We start from the raw sequence: 18,704 nt of genomic DNA on the forward strand, positions 1-18,704 counted from the left end.
TTTGAGGGCAGTGCTTTGTAGCAAGTGCCAAAACTACCTGACATTCGAAAGTTGCTGGTAAGAAAATGCCTGATGCACTGATACTCACCTTTGTGGTGCTCTCCCACCGATCCATTAATCCTTTGGAGCTTTTGGTAAATACCTAGAGCTTACAGGTGTGGGGTAGTCCCACTACTACTGATACTCACCTTTGTGGTGCTCTCCCACCGATCCATTAATCCTTTGGAGCTTTTGGTAAATACCTAGAGCTTACAGGTGTGGGGTAGTCCCAAGATACAGTGCTTGGGCTTGAGGGATCAATCACAAGGCCCAAACACTGTCACCTGAAAAGGACAGAAAGTGTGTTACTGGCAAAATCACAGGTTGAAAACAAAGGAAAAAGTCTAAAAAAAAAAAAAAGAAAACAAAAGCAGCCACCACATCTGGGGACTGCTAAGTTGTAATATATTAAATGTCTGATTTTGAGTGTAGATACATAACAACCTTGGATCGCACTGGAAGAGTAGTTATATATTAAAGTTATATTTAAAACCACCATCTTCCTTTTTCACAGTTTTCAATATTGAAATAAGCAGAGCCACATGTGTAAGTAAAAGCTGTGAAAATGTGGAAAAGACTCCCTCAAGAGCTAGTTCTGGCCAGCTCAGTACATTGCTTTAAAAAAAGAGCTGGATGCATTCCTAAATGTGCAAATCATAACAGGTTATTACCATTTATAGGTAATAACACCAGAGATTGTTGGTCCAGGGAATATCCAATTACATCCTGGGGAATCGGGAAGGAATTTATTTTTCCCATGCTGGAGCAAATTGGACCATGCTTTATATAGGTTTGCCTTCTTCTAGATCGACTGTGGGTATAGGAAACTGTATATGTGTTTTTTCGATTATTATATTATCTACTTAGGGACAGATTTACTGCAGCAAGGCAGCCCGCTGTGCCGGATCATGTACATGTACATGATCCAGCATTTCCAAGCCAGGTCCTGGCCAATAACTTATGGCCTGGGACCTGCTGATCTGCTCAGCGAATGAATGAAGAGAGTGTTTACCAACACAGGGCTATCTAGACTGCAGTGATGTGGCTGTCTTTTTTCTCCCTGCAAAGCAGGGAGATAAAACAGTCACATTGCTTAGTGAAAGCAGCAGAACACGTTACACACTTTACACTTGTTAGGCACACAATTAACCCTTTGATTGCCTCTAGATGTTAAAGCGGAGCTCCACCCAAAAGGGGAAGTTCCACTTTAATGCTTTGTCCCCCGCTCCCCATTAAGGCTTGGCACCTTTGGGGAGCGGGTACCCGAATTTGACAGGTACCTGCTCCCACTTCCGCTGCGATCGCCTAAGGCAAGCGGAAGTTGTTTTCCCTCCCCGTAGTCTTCTAGGACACGTGACAGGTCCCAGAAGACTACTGGGCCATTCACAAAGCACAGCGCTTTTCTTCTGCCCACACTGAAGATGCCGGGGAGAGAAGATGGCCAGTGAAACCAGCGGTGGTGAGGACACCGCTGGACCAAGGGACAGGTAAGGGTCTGTATTTTAAAATTCAGCAGCTACAGTTTTTGTAGCTGCTGACTTTTATTTTTTTTTTTTTTCAACTGGAACTCCACTTTAACCCCTTCCCGGCTAGTGACATTAGTACAGTGACAGTGTATATTATTAGCACTGATCACTGTATTCATGTCACTGGTGACGTCAGTGTCAGCCAGTTCCCACAAAGTGTCAATTAGTGTCAGATTGCCCACCGCACTATCACAGCCCCACTATAAGTTGTTGATCACTGTCATTACTAGTATAAGAATAAATAATTCCAAAACAATATATACCTATTGGGAATTTTTTTTTTATCAAGCACATATAGCAGAATATATTGTGGCCTAAATTTATGAAGAAATTAGATTTTTTTAAAAATTTTTATTGGATATGTCTTATAGCAGAAAGTAAAACAAATTGTGCTTTTTTCGAACTGTTCAGTCTTTTTTGAATTTTCTATATATAAAAAAAAATAAAAATCCAGTGGTGATCACTGGATTTTTAAAGAAAACTTTTTTTGTGAAAAGAATTACATAAATTTCATTTGAGTATAGCGTTGCATGACTGTGCAATTACCTGTAAAGTAGCACAGTGTTGAATAGCTAAAAATGGCCTAGTCATGAAGGGGTAAGTAAGTGGTTATTCAGTTTTCGTTATATATTTACTATTTTGTATTGGCTGAACTACCTAATGTAACTATGTAAGTGATTCTCTGTGGTGCTTAGTCCAGTGTAATGACCAGAGCGAGTTGTATAACATATGTTTCGGCCTTAAATAAATCATGTTGCTATAGATCATCTTCAATTGAGTGAGGGTGCCAGTTGCACTGGCAGTCTGAATGCAATTTGTTGTTCCCTCTGATGGCTGCAGTTCTGCATATGATGTATTAACATAAATAATATTCAATAGTAGGCACCTATAAACACAAAAATCATTAACAAAGTATTTTACAAAATATGAACGTATGCTTTTGTCAATGAGACAAAATTATATGATACAATGTATAAGAGCCACTGGTGATAGTGTCATTTTTAATTTATAATTTGTAATAGTACATTGGTGATTTCCATTTTTTTATCAGCTTCTTTATATTATTTGCAGTGCTATCTGTATGCAATAAATATTCTATGGAAACTCAGTGGCCATTTTAAGGAAGATGTTCGTGAACAGGGCTTAGCCTGCATAGGGGAGCCAGCCACCAAAGAAAATGTTAAATCATGACTTTCCTGTGCACGTTCACTTCTTAGAGCTTAAAAGTCTAGAAAATGAATACAATTGGCTTTTTATACGGAATGACAGTATCCATGGGTATAGTTTATATTGCTGTACGAAATCATGGCTTGTTTAAAGGGTATTTTAAGAAAAAACAAATTTGCTTATTTTCTTGTTACCTCTTTGTATAGTCGCATGGAATGGCATGCTCCTCCCTTATCCACTTTGTACACAAGAACAGAGCCTGTAACTCAAGCATATAACACCTTTTTATTCCAACAAAAAACTGTAGGATGGCTTTGGTCATCAAATGGCCAACAAGGCAGAAAAACAAGACAACCGAAAATTCTTGTTACATCGTAATAATAAATGTTCATAATGCCATATGATAATTATTTATGATGCCTGCTCACATAATCTGATCACTAATGTAAGCAGAAGATCCATTTTACATTAGCCTAAAAAAAGCCCACAGTCTGAATTAAACAGTGATCGAAAATAATTTAGTTCCATCAATTTTATAAACCTTTCAGTTTAGATATAAAAATTAAAAAGTAGTGAAAAATTCATCCAACCAGAAAGAAGTTCTGTGAACATTCAAAGTAATAATTTGAATACTTGAGCCTTCACAGAAGACTACTGTGGTAAATAGGATCCTGTATAATTATTTTTACACAGAAGGTTAATGGTGTTTCTGATTTAGAATCATTCTCTTTTACTTGCCTATTTCTTTTCTGGTGTTTTTTTTTCCCCTGTGCTTAGTCTTTTGTGAATAACTGCCTTACTGCTTTCCACAGATAATACAACAGGCTGGACAGGTGTGGTTTCCAGATTCTGCCTTTAAAACCGCGCAGGCAGTCAAAGATTTCAACAGGGAAGGACTCCCACTTATGGTGTTTGCAAATTGGAGGGGTTTTTCTGGTGGAATGAAGGGTAATTATTTTTAAAAACTTTCCGCATGATATTTTTGCTTTTTTTTTTACTTTCAATACATTTTTATTGAGCCCTGGTTCACACTAATGCGGTGTGGAATTCGCACTGGTTTCTGTGCAATTTCCGCACCGCATCATAATCGCACGTTCATGCGAAGCGCTGCGTGTGTATTTTAAGGTAACAACACCCCAAAATCGGTTCACAAAACACAATGCGATGTGCATAATCGGAGTGCATGGGTGTGAACACAAAAAACAAAAACAAAAAAAGGTCCTGCACTATTTTGGTGCGGATGCAGTGCGATTTGAGCCATACAAAATGTATAGCTCCAATTGTACCGCACAGAAATCGCATGTGATTTGCACTGGAATGCAGTGTGGTTCCTGTATGAATCACTAGCAATGTGCTGCACCACATCAGTGTGAACCAGGGCTGAAATATTCATAGCTTGTCATAACAAGAAGTAACATAAATATGGACAATACATAACATTTCTTTTTTAACTGCATACCAAATGGACCAAGGCATGCAGATGGCCTCAAAATGGTCAGAGGTTAAAGCTGAGCTTCAGGTAGAAATAGAAGGCTGAAATGAATGCAGCTCTGTAATCATGGATACATCATTTAGTGTAGTTTTTTTAATACAAGCACCTGAATTTGATTGGTATCAACCTCTTACAGTCCACTGTGCAGTCTGTAGAGCAGAGCTCAGAGAGGGAGAAACCACACAAGAGGCCAATCAGAAGTGTTCTGCATTGCAAGGAGCCATGCATAGAGGCAAAGTGATAGAGACATGTATGTGTACAATCCAAACGCACACGTTCCTGCATTAAAAATGGCTGTGTGTATAAGTGGGTGCTGCAGTAACCGAACCGAACCGAACCTGCAAGGGAGAATGTCACCAGCACAACGAGGATCACCAATATGGGTCCAAACGTTTTAATGAACGATCACATAGTTACAGCAAGGCAATGTTTCAGAGTCTCGCAGGACCCCTTCATCAGGATGTGACCATGCCTAATGAAGGGGTCTTGCGAGACTCCGAAATGTTACCTTGCTATAACTATGTGATCGTTCATTAAAACTTTTGGACCCATATTGGTGCTTCTCGGTGTGCTGCTGATAAAGACATGAGCACATCTGTGTTCTACTTCTCCTTGACGCCTGTCCTCCTGGCAACATCATTTTGGCAGAAAAATTCTTGATGCTTGTAAACGCAAGTAATATTTATTCTGGCCATTGGAATGAATTCACGCTCAAGCACTTGACACACCTAGTGTTAACACGCGTTTACACACGTTAAGTGTTTTTCTGCCAAAACGCTGCTGCTCCTATATACGCCAGCAGTGGGTCAGCCTATCTAGGAGCAGCAGCCTCTAAACCCCTCTAAATGATTATGTGTGCATAGACACATGGAGGGGTGCACAGAGGAATAAAATCTCTAGATGTGAGAGAAATACAAATCCTTTGGCAGGTAAAACAGCTGTTATATACAGTTGTGTTCAAAATAATAGCAGTCAGACATCACTAACCTGATCAATCACTGTTTTTGGTAGAAATGATATTTCTACATGGCAAATAATTTACTAGCAGGTGTAGTAGAGTAATAGAAATCCAACAGACCCAACAGTCATGACATGCATGCTGCTGATTCTGTGTAATTGAATCACTAATTGAAAGGGGCATGTTCAAATTAATAGCAGTGTGGAGTTCTATTAGTGAGGTCATTCATTCTTTGAAAAACAGGTGGCAATTATTGCCCTTATTTAAGGAAGGAAGGCAGCAAATGTTATACATGCTGGTTACAGTGCATTTCTCTCTGAAATTCTGAGGAAAATGGGAAAAACTACCATTGGAATGGATAGAAGAATAGGCAAAATGGCAAGGACTCAGCCAACAATCAGCTCCAGGAAGATCAAAGACGGTCTAAAGTTACCTGTGAGTACTGTTACAATTAGAAGACGCCTATGTGAAGCCAAGCTATCTGCAAGAAGCCCCCGTAAAGTCCCACAGTTGAAAAAAAGACGTGCTGAAGAGGTTACAATTTTCCAAAGAGCACACTGACTGGCCTAAAGAGAAATGGCGCAACATTTTGTGGACTGATGAAAGTAAGATTGTTCTTTTTGGGTCTAGTGGCCGGAGACAGTTTGTCAGACAACCCCCAAACACTGAATTCAAGCCACAGTACACTGTGAAGACACTGAAGCATGGTTGTGCAAGCATCATGATATGGGGATGTTTCTCATACTACGGTGTTGGGCCTATTTATCGCATACCAGGGATCATGGATCAGTTTGAATACATCAGAATATAAGAGGTCATGCTGCCTTATGCTGAAGAGGAAATGCCCTTGAAATGGGTGTTCCAACAAGACAACGACCCCAAACACACCAGTAAACATGCAACATCTTGGTTCCAGACCAACAAGATTGACGTTATGGAGTGGCCAGCCCAATCCCCGGATCTTAATCCAATAGAAAACTTGTGGGGGGACATCAAAAATGCAGTTTCTGAGGCAAAACCAAGATATAGAGAAGAACTGTGGAATATAGTCCAATCATCCTGGGCTGGAATACCTGTTCACAGGTGCCAGAAGTTGGTTGACTCCATGCAACACAGATGTACAGCAGTTCTCAGAAACAGTGCTTATACAACTAAATATTCATTAAGTGATTCAAAGGAAAGCAAAATATTCAAACATTTTTCAGTTTATATAGAGAATGCTTGAGTTTGTAAAGAAGAATACAAACACTGCTATTTTTTTGAACAGTCTAATATTCACTTTTCTTCAATTTTTTTAGAGGAACAACACAAATTTGATATATTTTTCTTCGTTTTGATTTGGAATAGAATGTGTAGTGTTCCCAATGCATTTGTGTGTATGGAAATAAAAGCTATTAGAAGGATTTTGAGCTTTATTCACTTTTTTCAACACACTGCTATTATTTTGAACACAACTGTGTGTGTGTGTGTGTATGTGTATATATATATATATATATATATATATATATATATATATATATATATTCTGTGTATTAAGTTGTTTGCATACAGTTTATCCTTAAAGTAGAATTAAAGGCAATTTTTTTCTAGTTTAGGATAGAGTGGTGAGTAAATGGAGGCGAGTAGAAGAGTTTGGGAAGTGCAGTAAATGTAGGCTATAAAATTCCCCTTGCTTTTGTATTGAACTTTGTTATGCAGCGATTATGTGTCACAAATTGTTAGGTCAAAGGATATTCATAAATAGCATCAGTCTGCATGAAAGATACATGGTTTATTAAGTTGCTTTGTAGGATGACTCAAAAAATGTTGCCAAGGGATGGAAATAATTCTCATAGAAGAGAATACAAGTGTATAAGCATGCTAATAGTAATGGCAACACCTCTGTCTCATTTGTTATTCCTAGAGTGTTACTAAAGTCATTTTTTTTAAATTAAAATAAACCATTATACTCACCTGCTCTGTGTAATATTTTTGCACAGAGCAGCCCTGATCCTCCTCTTCTTGGGTCCCCTGTCTATGATCTTGTCTCCTCCTCTTCTTTGTGTGTCCCCATAGCAAGTTGTTTGCTATGGGGGCACACAATGTCCACTCACTCCTGAGCTGTGTGTCTATGGAGCCTCGCTCCATAGACTCACACACAGTGGGACTTAGTCCTGCCTGTTCCTGCATCCTCACTGCATTTGATGGGTTGCTGTAAGTAAGGGGCATAGCTACAGAGGTTGCAGGGGTCGCAATTGTGACCCAGACCCATGCTACGGGGGCCCCTGTGGCTCCCCTGTATGCCTAGAAAGGAGGAGCCTTGGGAGCAGCTGCATACAGAGTAATTGATCACTCCATTTTTCTCCTACAACCACTGAATGCCTGAGTGAGGGAGAGGAGGAGAAGCAGGCATTCAGCGGCTGCAGGATCGGGGCTCCTAAAAATAAAATGTAAAAAACAAAAATAAAACTACTAATGACACCAGTGGCAGAACTATCAGGGTCACAAAGGTCGTACTTGCAACCGGGCCCTGGCATTCTGCCATCGAGCTCTGAGGGAAGGGCCCCGGCAGGGGGTTAGAAGGGCCCTTCATGGTTTCTTGCACCAGGGCTCTGAAGGTTCTAGTTACACCACTGGTTTAAGTATTTCTGTACCTGCTGATCACCTTGGATTTTGACACACAAAAGAAGAATGTTTACGCAGAATGGTGCAAAAAAAAAAGGAAAAGAATGCTGTGAGTGTTCTGCTGACTAAATGTCTTATTGATACGAAAGGTCAAAGAATTATTGGTGTAAAAGAAAATTCTATAGTGACTCAGATAATCACTCTTTACAATCTTGGTGAATAGATAAGTGTCTCAGAATGCACATTGTGTTAAAACTGGAGATAAATGGGTTACAGCAGGAGAAGACCAGGTTATGCTCCACTCCTATCAGCTAAGAACAGAAAGCCAAGGTTGCAGTTGGTGCTGGCTTATCAAAACAGGGCAATTTAAGACTTGAACAATCTAGCTTAGTCTGGAGAATCTTTTTCTACTGAGGTAGAAATGTATAACCCTTTTACAAGACAACTCTATGGTAGAGATTATAGAAGCCTCAACTAGAATGATGCTCTGCTGGACCTGGTATTCTTAAACTACATAACACCTAATACAAAAGAACATCTGGGCAGCGATGACTATACTATGTATTCATTTCATTTAAGTTGTAACAACAAACACATGATGGACAGATAAAACCATTTCAGAGAGTGCCAGATAGCAGTTCAGCAGTTCAGTTCCTCCAGAGGCTGGAGGAGCTTCGCTATGAGGCAAGATTAGCTGAACTGAATTTTCTTGTCCCTTGATAAAGATGGGGGGGGTGTCAAAAGTTACTATATCCTTTACTAAATGATGTCAGTGCTTTATAAATTGCATGTAGTATCAGCTACATACAGTATATGGGACTGTGTTCCAGGAACAAAACAGGACTTCCCCTCCTGTTCCCAGCATCGAATCAGGAAGATCATTACTCGACCAATTACCAAAAGCCTTGTGGTTTATGAATGCACACAAGGCCTCCTCTTATTGGCTGAGTCAGCCACTCAGAAGAAGCTTTGTATTCATTCAAGTCTTCCTGTGAGTGGCTGAGAAGCGCTGAGTTCTACTAGATTTTGTTCCAGGAATCGTACATGAAGTCCACCTATTGCTGCTGAAACACAGAGCTGTATACTGTAGGTAGTTGACGCTACAAACAATTTATACAGCATTGACAGGAGGAGGGGGCACATTTGTTTGGTAATGGAATTAGTTTGTGTGGCCCAAAGCAACCATTTAAAATAATACAAAACCTGGAGTTGGGCTTTATCAGCAAAAAACAAGGGGCACTGTTTATATCTAGAGGACAAATTTTTTTAAACCTCTGCATATAGAAAGGCTTCTTCACAGTAAAAGCTGTAAAATGTAGAATAGACTACCCCAGGAGCTAGCTTTAGCCAGCTCAGGTAATGTTTTGTTTTAAAAAGAGCTAGAGGCATTTCTAGCCCTAGGTTCACACCTATGCAAATTTCAGAGCATTTTCCAGTTTGCAGAAACGCACTGCAGTTCATTTAACATGATTTCCTATGGATCTAGTTCACATCTGTGCGTTTTGAGCCGGTGCGGATTTTTGAAAGGGTCAGGGACTTTGTTTCCCTGCAACAGATTGTGTTTTGTGTGTAATAGACTTCAATGTATTGCGTTTTTGATGCATTCATCATGATTGAAGTTGGATCTACTTCGGGGGACAATATTTCATTCTTTAAATTTTTTAATAAAGAACTTGTCAAAAACTGTTGTGTTTTTATTAATTTTAAAAAATATTTTGTGAATGAGGAGGTGGTTCTATGTGTCCATACTCATTCAAACAGGGATTAGAGAGCGGGATCTGGGGGCTGCATTGTTAAATAAGTCTGATAAGTCACCCCCTGCAGACTCCCACAACCACAGCTCAGGTGTGTGAAGAAGAGGCCCTTGTCCTCATCAATATGGGGACAATGTGTTTTGGGGGGAGCCCCCCTGCCCCAAAGCACCACCCCATGTTGAGGGCATGTGGCTGGCATGGTTCAGGAAATGGGGGAGGCGCTTGCTCGTCCCCCCCCCTTTCCTGACCTGCCGAGCTGCATGCTCAGATAAGGGTCTGGTACAGATTGTGCGGGGGGGGGGCCCACTCTGTTATTTTTTTATTTTGCTTTCCTGATTTTGTAACTGCCAGCAATAGGTTTGTTTATATTCAGAAGACATTCTGAAATGTCAGGATTGGCCCGGTAAGCAAGTGGCTAGAGTAAAAGCCGTGAATGGACAAGGGGAGAGCAAACAGCAGGATTCCTGTACTTTAAAAGGGCTAGAACTATTCAGTACACCGCTGGAAGAAGAAAACTATGGGGTTAATTTACTAAACTGGAGTGTGCAAAATCTCGTGCAACTCTGTACATAAACCAATCCGTTTCCAGGTTTTTTTGTCAAAGCTTTTTTGTACAAGCTGAAGTTAGAAGCTGTATGGTACAGTTGTGTATAGTAGCCAAACCGCTTCTAACTTCAGCTTGTTCAGTTTAGCTTTGACAAAAAAACCTGGAAATGGATTGGTTTCCGTACAGTTGCACGAGATTTTGCACGCTCCAGTTTTAGTAAATCAACTCCATGTGTAGTATCTGGAATTGTCATTTCTTACAGTAAGCAAAAGCACTGAGGATTTGGCATTTTCCTTTTTATAGCTACTTTATTCAATAATGCTGTTTACAAAAAAAATGTAATCCCAGAGTTCCCCTTTAACCACTTGCCATCCTGAGGATTTACCCCCCTTCCTGACCAGGCCATTTTTTTTGCGTTATGGCGCTTTAACTGACAATTGCATGGCCAAGCAACGCTGCACCCAAATGAAATTTATGTCCTTTTTTTTCCCATGAATTTAGTTTTCTTTTGGTAGTGTTTGAGCACCTCTGCGGTTTTTATTTTTTGCTCTATAAAAAAAAAAAGACCGACAATTTTGAGAAAATAAAATAATATTTTTGACTTTTTGCTATTAACCATTTCCATACCGGGCAATTTTATCCCCTTCCCTCCTAGGCCATTTTTCAGGTTTCAGCACTCTCACACTTTGAATGAAAATTGCGCAGTCATACAACATTGTACCCAAACTAAAATGTTATAATTTTCTTCACACAACTAGAGCTTTCTTTTGGTAGTATTTAATCACCGCTGGGGTTTTTATTTTTTGCTAAATTAACAAAAAAAGACCAAAAACTTTGAAAAAAAACCCACGTTTTTCTTTGTTTCTGTTATAAAAGTTTGCAAATAAATAATTGTTCTTCATAAATTTAGGCCGAGATGTATTCTGCTACATGTCTTTGGTGAAAATAACCCAAATTAGGATGTATTTTTTAGTTTGTAGGAAAGTTATAGAGTTCACAAACTATGGTATAGATCTGAATATTGATCAATCCTGAAGTACTGACAGCCAATCTAATTTCTTGAGGTCCAAGAATGTCAGAACAGTACAGATATCCACAAATGACCCCTTTTTGCAAAGTAGACAGTCCGACGTACTTCATAAGAGGCATGGCAAATTTTTTGAAGTTGTATGTTTTTTGTCATAATTTGTTCGGAAACTGAAAAAATTAAAAAAATTATTTTCAATATTTTTTTTTTACATACTGTCACCAGTGCAGTACAGCGTCATCATATAACTGGCATTGCGGTGATCAGGGAAACTAACTGGTGACCGTATGAAAAAAAATATATATATATATATATATTTTTTTAAATTATTTTTAATTTTTATTACATTTTTTTTCTTCTTTTTAAGACTTTTACCATAGTAACATTGTACTACTTTGGGAAAGTGATCAGTATTTTTTTTTTTTTTTTTACACAATTTGCTTATAGAAAAGAATTACTTTGCTATAAGCAAGCATTTACCTGAATGACATCAATTCATTCAGGCTTTTTTTTTTTTGTGCTTAGCTGTGATTTGGCCACAGCTAATCATATGACATGTGCATGTGATCGCTGTGACCATTCACAGCTAGACACTAGTATACAATGGATGGCATGAATGAAGCCATCCATTGTATACAACTGTCATATGACCTGCTGTGATTGGTCACAGCAGGTCACATGGTACCGGCAACGGGGGCCAGTACTCAGATCTGTCATTGGCTGTGTTCGAGGTACATGGCCGGTGACAGATCGTGCCGCTGCACGGCTCTACAAACGCGAAAATTTCGCATGCCCGGGAGTACGCCATATGGTGTCTACCCAGAAATCGACAGCATTTTGCCGGCCGCCAAACGGCTATTGGCTAAACATGTCCAGTAAAAAAAATTTAAAAAGTCAAATGTCTTCATAAATTTAGGCCAAAATGTTTTCTGCTACATGTCTTTGCTAAAAAAAATCCCAATACGTGTAAATTAATTGGTTTACGTGAAAGTTATAGCATTTACAAATGGCGGTATATATACTGGAAAATACATTTTTTCTACTATTAATGGTGGCGATCAGCGACTTATAGCAGGACTGCAGCAGGCATTCTGACACTGGGGGGAACTGACTTGGTGTCACTGACATCCCCAGTGACACCAATACAGTGATCAGTTCTATAAAAAAGCACTGACACTGTACTAATGGCAATGGACAGGAAGGGGTTAACATGAGGGGCGATCAAAGGGTTAATTGTGTGCAGGGAGTGTTTTACTGGGGGGGTGGGGGATGTGGGCATCACTGTAATCACACTGATCTGGATGGCTGTGCTGTGCACAGCCATCCAGAGCAGTGTGCCGGAGCTGACAGGGAGGAGGACTGTTAGTAAACAAAGCAGTCCTCCTCCCTGTCGGAGATGCTCAGTAATCACTGGCCAGGACATGGTGATTGACAGCCACGAATGGCGGCACGGGTAGGGTGTGTGCGTGACTTGCGCGCTCCTTACCCAGAAACACCCCTGCCGCCCTGTAGCAGTATATCTGCTATAAGGCAGTCAGGAAGCGGTTAAAAATGAACCTGGGTCAGATTTAAAAAGCACACATTAACGCAGCTCTATAAAAAAATACATCATTGAATGTGTTTTCCAAATGCAAGCAGTGCTAAGTATCTAAATTTGACTTGATAACAGCCTCTTGCAGACTGTAGAGCAGAGCCCAGAGAGCAGGAGGGAGAGTCACAGCACAAGCAGGCAAAGTGTGCTGTAGCGCAAGGAGCATGCTGATAAGAGGAGAGAGCAGAGTGACAGAGAGATGAGATTATCGGTATGCTAGATCTTCTTTCACTGTTAAGTCACAGAATATGGACGAGCCCCGTAAGTAAAAGGGAAACCACACTAGAGAAAAATTAGGACCTTAAGCATTGTGTGGCAAACTGTGCAAATCAAAGGACTGGATAGACAAAAATTCAAATCATTTGGCAGGTAAAACAGATTTCATCTGTTTTTTCAGATATTTGTTTGGAGTTTAGGTTTAAGGCAAGGGAAGTGAAGATTAACGTTAACTAGGAGACTAGTTGTCTCATGGAATAGGCTAGTCTGTGCTGCTTTCATTCCCAACACCAATGGGCACAGCCCTATCAGGACAGAGGTAGTGAGATCAGTAGGGTTATTCCAGGTTATTTTGTCTAAATGACTATTAATATCTGCAGCATTTTAGTTCACTGTAGCTATATTAATATATTCTTGCAAGACTTGTTTAAAAAAACAACAAAAAAAAAACTGTTTAAAGATACCTTGACCAACTTAATCAAATAAACAAATAATTATATACTGAATAAGTTCATCTCCTGATCAAAATCAAAATTTTGTTTTTTTATGTGCTCTTGTAATATCACTTACATACAATTGTTTTTGCTTTGTTTTTCTCTCTTTAGAAAAAAAAAAAAAAAAGAAATCATGAAAGGTTTGAGGAGAAATTCACATTAGATTTCAGGACATGGCTCTACTGCCATTATCCTGTGTATAGAAGCATGTTTAAGTGTGAGATGTCAGTCTTGGAAGCCCTTTGGGTGTCGCTGAGCATTTTTGGTTTCTGTGCTGGAAGGGTATTATGCAGGAAGGCAAAATAAACAATTACACCAGCTCTCAGAGCACACAAACACACCACGAGAAGCCAATTGCACTGTGGGTAAAATTACTCCAAAATTGTGTGTAATGAGTAGGAAAAGATTAAAGAAAGCTCTGGCTATGCTGAAAATTGACATTAGCAGAGGGAGAAAAAAAAACCTCTTTACTACTCGGCCTGGGAGGTCTAATTCAGGCAAGGAACAAAAACATATCAAGATTGTGTTCAGAGAGTTTCTCCAATGACTTGTCTCTGGCCAGAAGTCTATTCCACATAATGTAAAATTAAATTATAAAAATCAAGTGAATATTTAGATGAAAGAACCATTTGGAAGCAGTTTATTTAGACGAAGTGCCAATGACCCACAACAGTAAGACATCAAGCGTGAAATTTACTAGAAATTAGCAGTGGGGCCCCAGACTCTGCATGACTTGTCTGAAAGGATGTAAATTCATGTGAAATTAACCCATAGGCAGCTCTTTAGAATTCCATATGAGTACAGTACTGCTGATCATACTGTGTTAGTGTAACTGTATAGAGCAGATAAACCCTCACATAGGGTTTCCAAAAATTCATTAAGATATTGCTTAAAGGAGACCTCCACTCAGCCGCTCAGGACAAAATCATCAATAAGCTGATTTAATATTAGGTTTGGTCTACTTAATAGAGCTTTGTCTTAACCACTTCCAGTCCGGACACTTTTACCCCCTTCCTGTCCAGGCCAATTTTCAGCTTTCAGTGCTATCACACTTTGAATGACAATTGCGTGGTCATGCAACACTGTACCCGTATTAATTTTTTAGCATTTTTTTGAGACAGATAAAGCTTTATTTTGGTGGTATTTATTCACCACTGGGATTTTTATTTTTTTTGCTATGTAAATTAAAAAGTCCAAAAATTTTGAAAAGTGTTTTTCTTATAAAATTTTGCAAATAAATAGTATTTCATCATAAATCTTGCCCAAAATTTATTCCGTTATATTTCTAGTAAAAATAAAATAACCCAAATCAGTTTATAACCAAAATTACAATTTTTAAACTTTTTTTTACAATTTTTTTTTTTTACATACTGTCACCCTAGCAGTACAATGTCACCATGGTGACACTGTACTGCTTGTGGGGGGTTATGAAGATTATTTTTTTTTTTTTTACACTGATTGCTTTTACACCCATAAAGGATGTAAAAGCAATCATTTCTCCTTCTCTCTAGCTGCATTCTTGCAGCCATTGAGAACTACTGAGTGAGCTGTGATTGGTCACAGCTTGTCACATGGTACAAGGCTGCTGTGAATAGCCTTTTACCATGTGACCTCTGTGATCATTCACAGATTTCACACGTAGTAAGCAATGATGTCACAAGTGACATCTTGCATACTACTTCTCGTGTGATCACATGATCAGGACCTCGTACAGAGGTCCTGTCTGACGATCGGTGTTCCATTGTGTCCGGAGGACACAGCGGGCACTGGATTGCGGTGCTGCGCGCTCTCCCAGGGAGCGCGCACAAGCAGGGTGCAGGGAGACCGTGTATAAACAGCCACCCGACCCTGCACTGCCACCATCCAGCCGTTTATATACAACGGCCGGACGGGAGGTGGTTAAAATGTGAGATTCAGTAGCACCAGGACTGAGAGATTAAAAACCAGTGCCCAGTTCAAGTATTGATTTGCACTTACTGAATCCAGCTGTATCCACTTTTGGATCACAGCTTGTAATAGCTGGTAATGATGAGAATCATCATATCACATGAAGGACTTTGTGAGTAGGTTGGTTGATTGGTTGGTTAGAGGTTGGTTGACAGTTATTGGTTGTTTGACAGTTGGTCAGTACCCTTCTTATTGAACTCAGGGAAGTAGATGTTCTTAGTAATTACTTAGTTTACAGTTTTGCACCCAGGGAAGTAGAATTTTGAATTCAGGTAAGTAGCTGTTCTCAGTAATTACATAGTTTAGGGTTTTGTGTTTATTTTTTATACTTCCAGACCATCATTCTTGTGAGTTTGCAGAAATGGCTATGAAAACATTTTAAAAATTATCAGCAAAGATACACTTCGAAAGTAATCTATGCCATACGTGTATGAGTAATAATAACACGTGTGTGACTTTCTTTTAACTTCAGACATGTATGATCAAGTACTGAAGTTTGGAGCCTACATTGTGGATGGCTTACGTGAGTACCGTCAGCCTGTGTTGGTATACGTTCCTCCTCAAGCTGAACTGAGAGGTGGATCATGGGTAGTGATAGACCCTACAATCAATCCCAGGCACATGGAGATGTATGCTGACAAAGAGAGCAGGTAACATTTCTATAACATTTTATATCACCTTGAAAATGTTTGGTCACATTGATATTAAAATTTAGGATAAAACTCACCAGTCTATTTATAAAATAATTAGTTTTCATTTTTGACTCACTTTTCCCTTTTTTGCCTTTACATTTTTCTCCATTTTACAAAAGTTTGAAATTAAAATTTGTGATGTGGAATGGAAGTGGAAAGCAGGAAAAATATAGACAGATTGTAAAAAAAAAAAAAATCAATATTTGAAAAAAAAAATCAAAAGAAAAATACTCCATTTTAAATGGTCTATCTCTAGCTTCTGACTGTTGAAAATAATTTATTACCCCTGGTTTCAGGTGGCATCAATTATCATGGAAATAGCAGTAGAATGTCTCTTGGAAAAGTTACCTGCTGAATAAATTCACTTCATTTCTCTTTAGTCAAAATGTGACCAAAATGGGTACAGAAATTGCCCAGGTGTATAAATAGACAAGACTGTCAGAAGATATATTTCCTGTAACAGAAAAAAATAGCATTTTAGAGTTTTGTAAATAGGCTGCTATAATACAGAATGAAATGTTTGCCTTAAAGGATAGTGATAATTTTACATACTGTATATATTTATACATGCACACCACATAATAATGAGTTTCCATCATTTTTTTTGTTTGTGTTTTATCATAAGGTATAACAATTTTTACTGACAAAAGATTGGGCTTGTGTTACCCTATGGTTACCAGATTTTGAAAATTAAATCTGGGAAAATCGTAATAACCTTGTTCGCACCTATAAAAGCATCCCCCCATCTTTAGCCACACCCACAAAATTTATCTGGCTGAGCAGAGTTTAGGAAAGCCGGTCTGAAAGAAAATTGCTGCAACTGACTCCAGCATCATCATATCGGGGTTGCGCCTGCTCTGAATCAAAAGTGCATAATGCACAGATCGCTGGGGTCAGGAGTGCATAACATGCAGAGCATAGGGGTCAGGATAGCATAATGTACAGAGTGCAGGGGTGATGCTAGTGCCCCCCACCCCCTATGACAAAACCATCTTCAGCACCAATTTTATTAATGTCTTCGGTCCCAATGTTGTGACTGCCTGCATTTTTTTATACCTGTAAATTATTCAGGTGTAAGCTTCTGTCCCAGCCCACCAGCCCACCCACTGCATGTCTGACCTGTAGCACAGAGCTGAAATAAGTGCTCTCCTTTGCTATATGCTATAGGTCTGACAGGCTGCAGGTTGGTGAGTTGGGACAAAAGCCACCATCGGCATTTATGTACAAATAAAAAAGTGCTAGCAGTCAGGACCCAAGCCACTCACCCATGTTGTGCTAGCAACATTCATTGAAGGATAATGAATTCTTTTCTTAGCACCCATTCACACTTTTCCAGATTGGTGTGTTGCAAAAACATTTATTTGAATGGGTTGCCAATGCACCACAACAGACATTAAAATTGATCATTTTTTTTAGGAGTGTAGCACACCATAAACCACGGTGGTGTGTTGTCATATGCTGCAACACATGTACGTTTCTTTTGTGTGTTGAAATGCAACTGAACGTGTATGGCTTGCACGTGTTGTGGCAACATGCATGCCACAACGCTTCAGGATTAAGGGGCCCTAAGCATAGTGAGGTCATTTACTGATGTTTGTCCACGTTGGAAAGACCTCACTTCCTGTGTGGTCACCAAGACAGGAAGTGAAGGGAAATCTCAGCTGGAACAGACGGTAATAAAAACAGGAAGAGTTTATTGCTCTTCTTCACTCTAACCAAAAACACAAAAGTAGCTTTGGCTGGAGTTGGTTTTTGAAGAAATGGTTGAAGAAATGAAAGAACGCTGTCCACATCACATGCAGATACAGATATCACACAGTTTTAAAGAAAAGTTGCTGCTGCAATGAAAACATAATTGTTGAAACATTTTATAAATATTTGTGAACTATTCATTTAACTTTGGATATTTTGCAGAGGTGGTGTCCTGGAACCTGAGGGAACTGTTGAAATAAAGTTTAGAAGAAAGGATTTGGTAAAGACAATGCGGAGAGTTGATCCAGTTTACATTCACCTGGCAGAGAGATTAGGTAGGTGTTTATTACATTTTAGTACATTTCAAAATTAGGACATTAAAACAACTCTTTGCTTTACTAATGTTTACAGAACATGACGCCAAATATAAGCTATTTAGTTTATAGACAACAGATCGGTGAATTCTGCTCTTGTCTATCCCTGTTGACATGGTTACCCCTTCCTAACTGGGCATTGCCATATTGCATCTTGCACAGCACAGGGATGGTGAAGGTAGTCAATCTCCATCCTCACAGCACTTCTTCCCATGTGACTGTTAGGTGTCGCTGCTCTGCAGGGCAGTAGGCAATGGTCATTATCCAGAGGGAAACAGATTGATATGGATATATAGAATTGACTGTTTAATTTTAACAAAAAGTTTGAAATTTGCTTATCCATAATTGCGCTAATTAGTCTGTATAAAGAAGAATAGTGGATTTGAAAGAGCCGGTGGAGTGGAACGTGAAGGTAAAACAAAGACTTACTTTTTTGTGCCCTTCACTGAAAAGTCCCATCTCGCTCTCTGTGCAGTTCTGTATATTTACCTCCAGTAAGCTGATCTCTGGATCTTTATACTGAGGCCTGCTGCTGGATCAGGGATTGCTAGTCTATTCCTAAAGCTGGTATACTGTGTATATCT

At 39.3% G+C, this 18,704-nt stretch overlaps 1 protein-coding gene across 1 annotated transcript in view; it reads left to right on the top strand.

Moving 5' to 3' along the window:
• ACACA (acetyl-CoA carboxylase alpha) overlaps positions 1–18,704 on the top strand; it is a 535,652-nt gene that overhangs the window by 423,887 nt on the left and 93,061 nt on the right. The window contains exons 49-51 of the mRNA XM_089673600.1: positions 3,545–3,680; positions 15,835–16,012; positions 17,969–18,081. Of these exons, the coding sequence (XP_089529726.1) occupies positions 3,545–3,680; positions 15,835–16,012; positions 17,969–18,081 (427 nt within the window). The remainder of the gene's footprint in view (positions 1–3,544; positions 3,681–15,834; positions 16,013–17,968; positions 18,082–18,704) is intronic.

This window comes from Staurois parvus, unplaced genomic scaffold, assembly GCF_062004578.1.
Source record: "Staurois parvus isolate SC_StPar_1 unplaced genomic scaffold, SC_StPar_1.0 ptg000142l, whole genome shotgun sequence".
Taxonomy (NCBI): Eukaryota; Metazoa; Chordata; class Amphibia; order Anura; family Ranidae; genus Staurois; species Staurois parvus.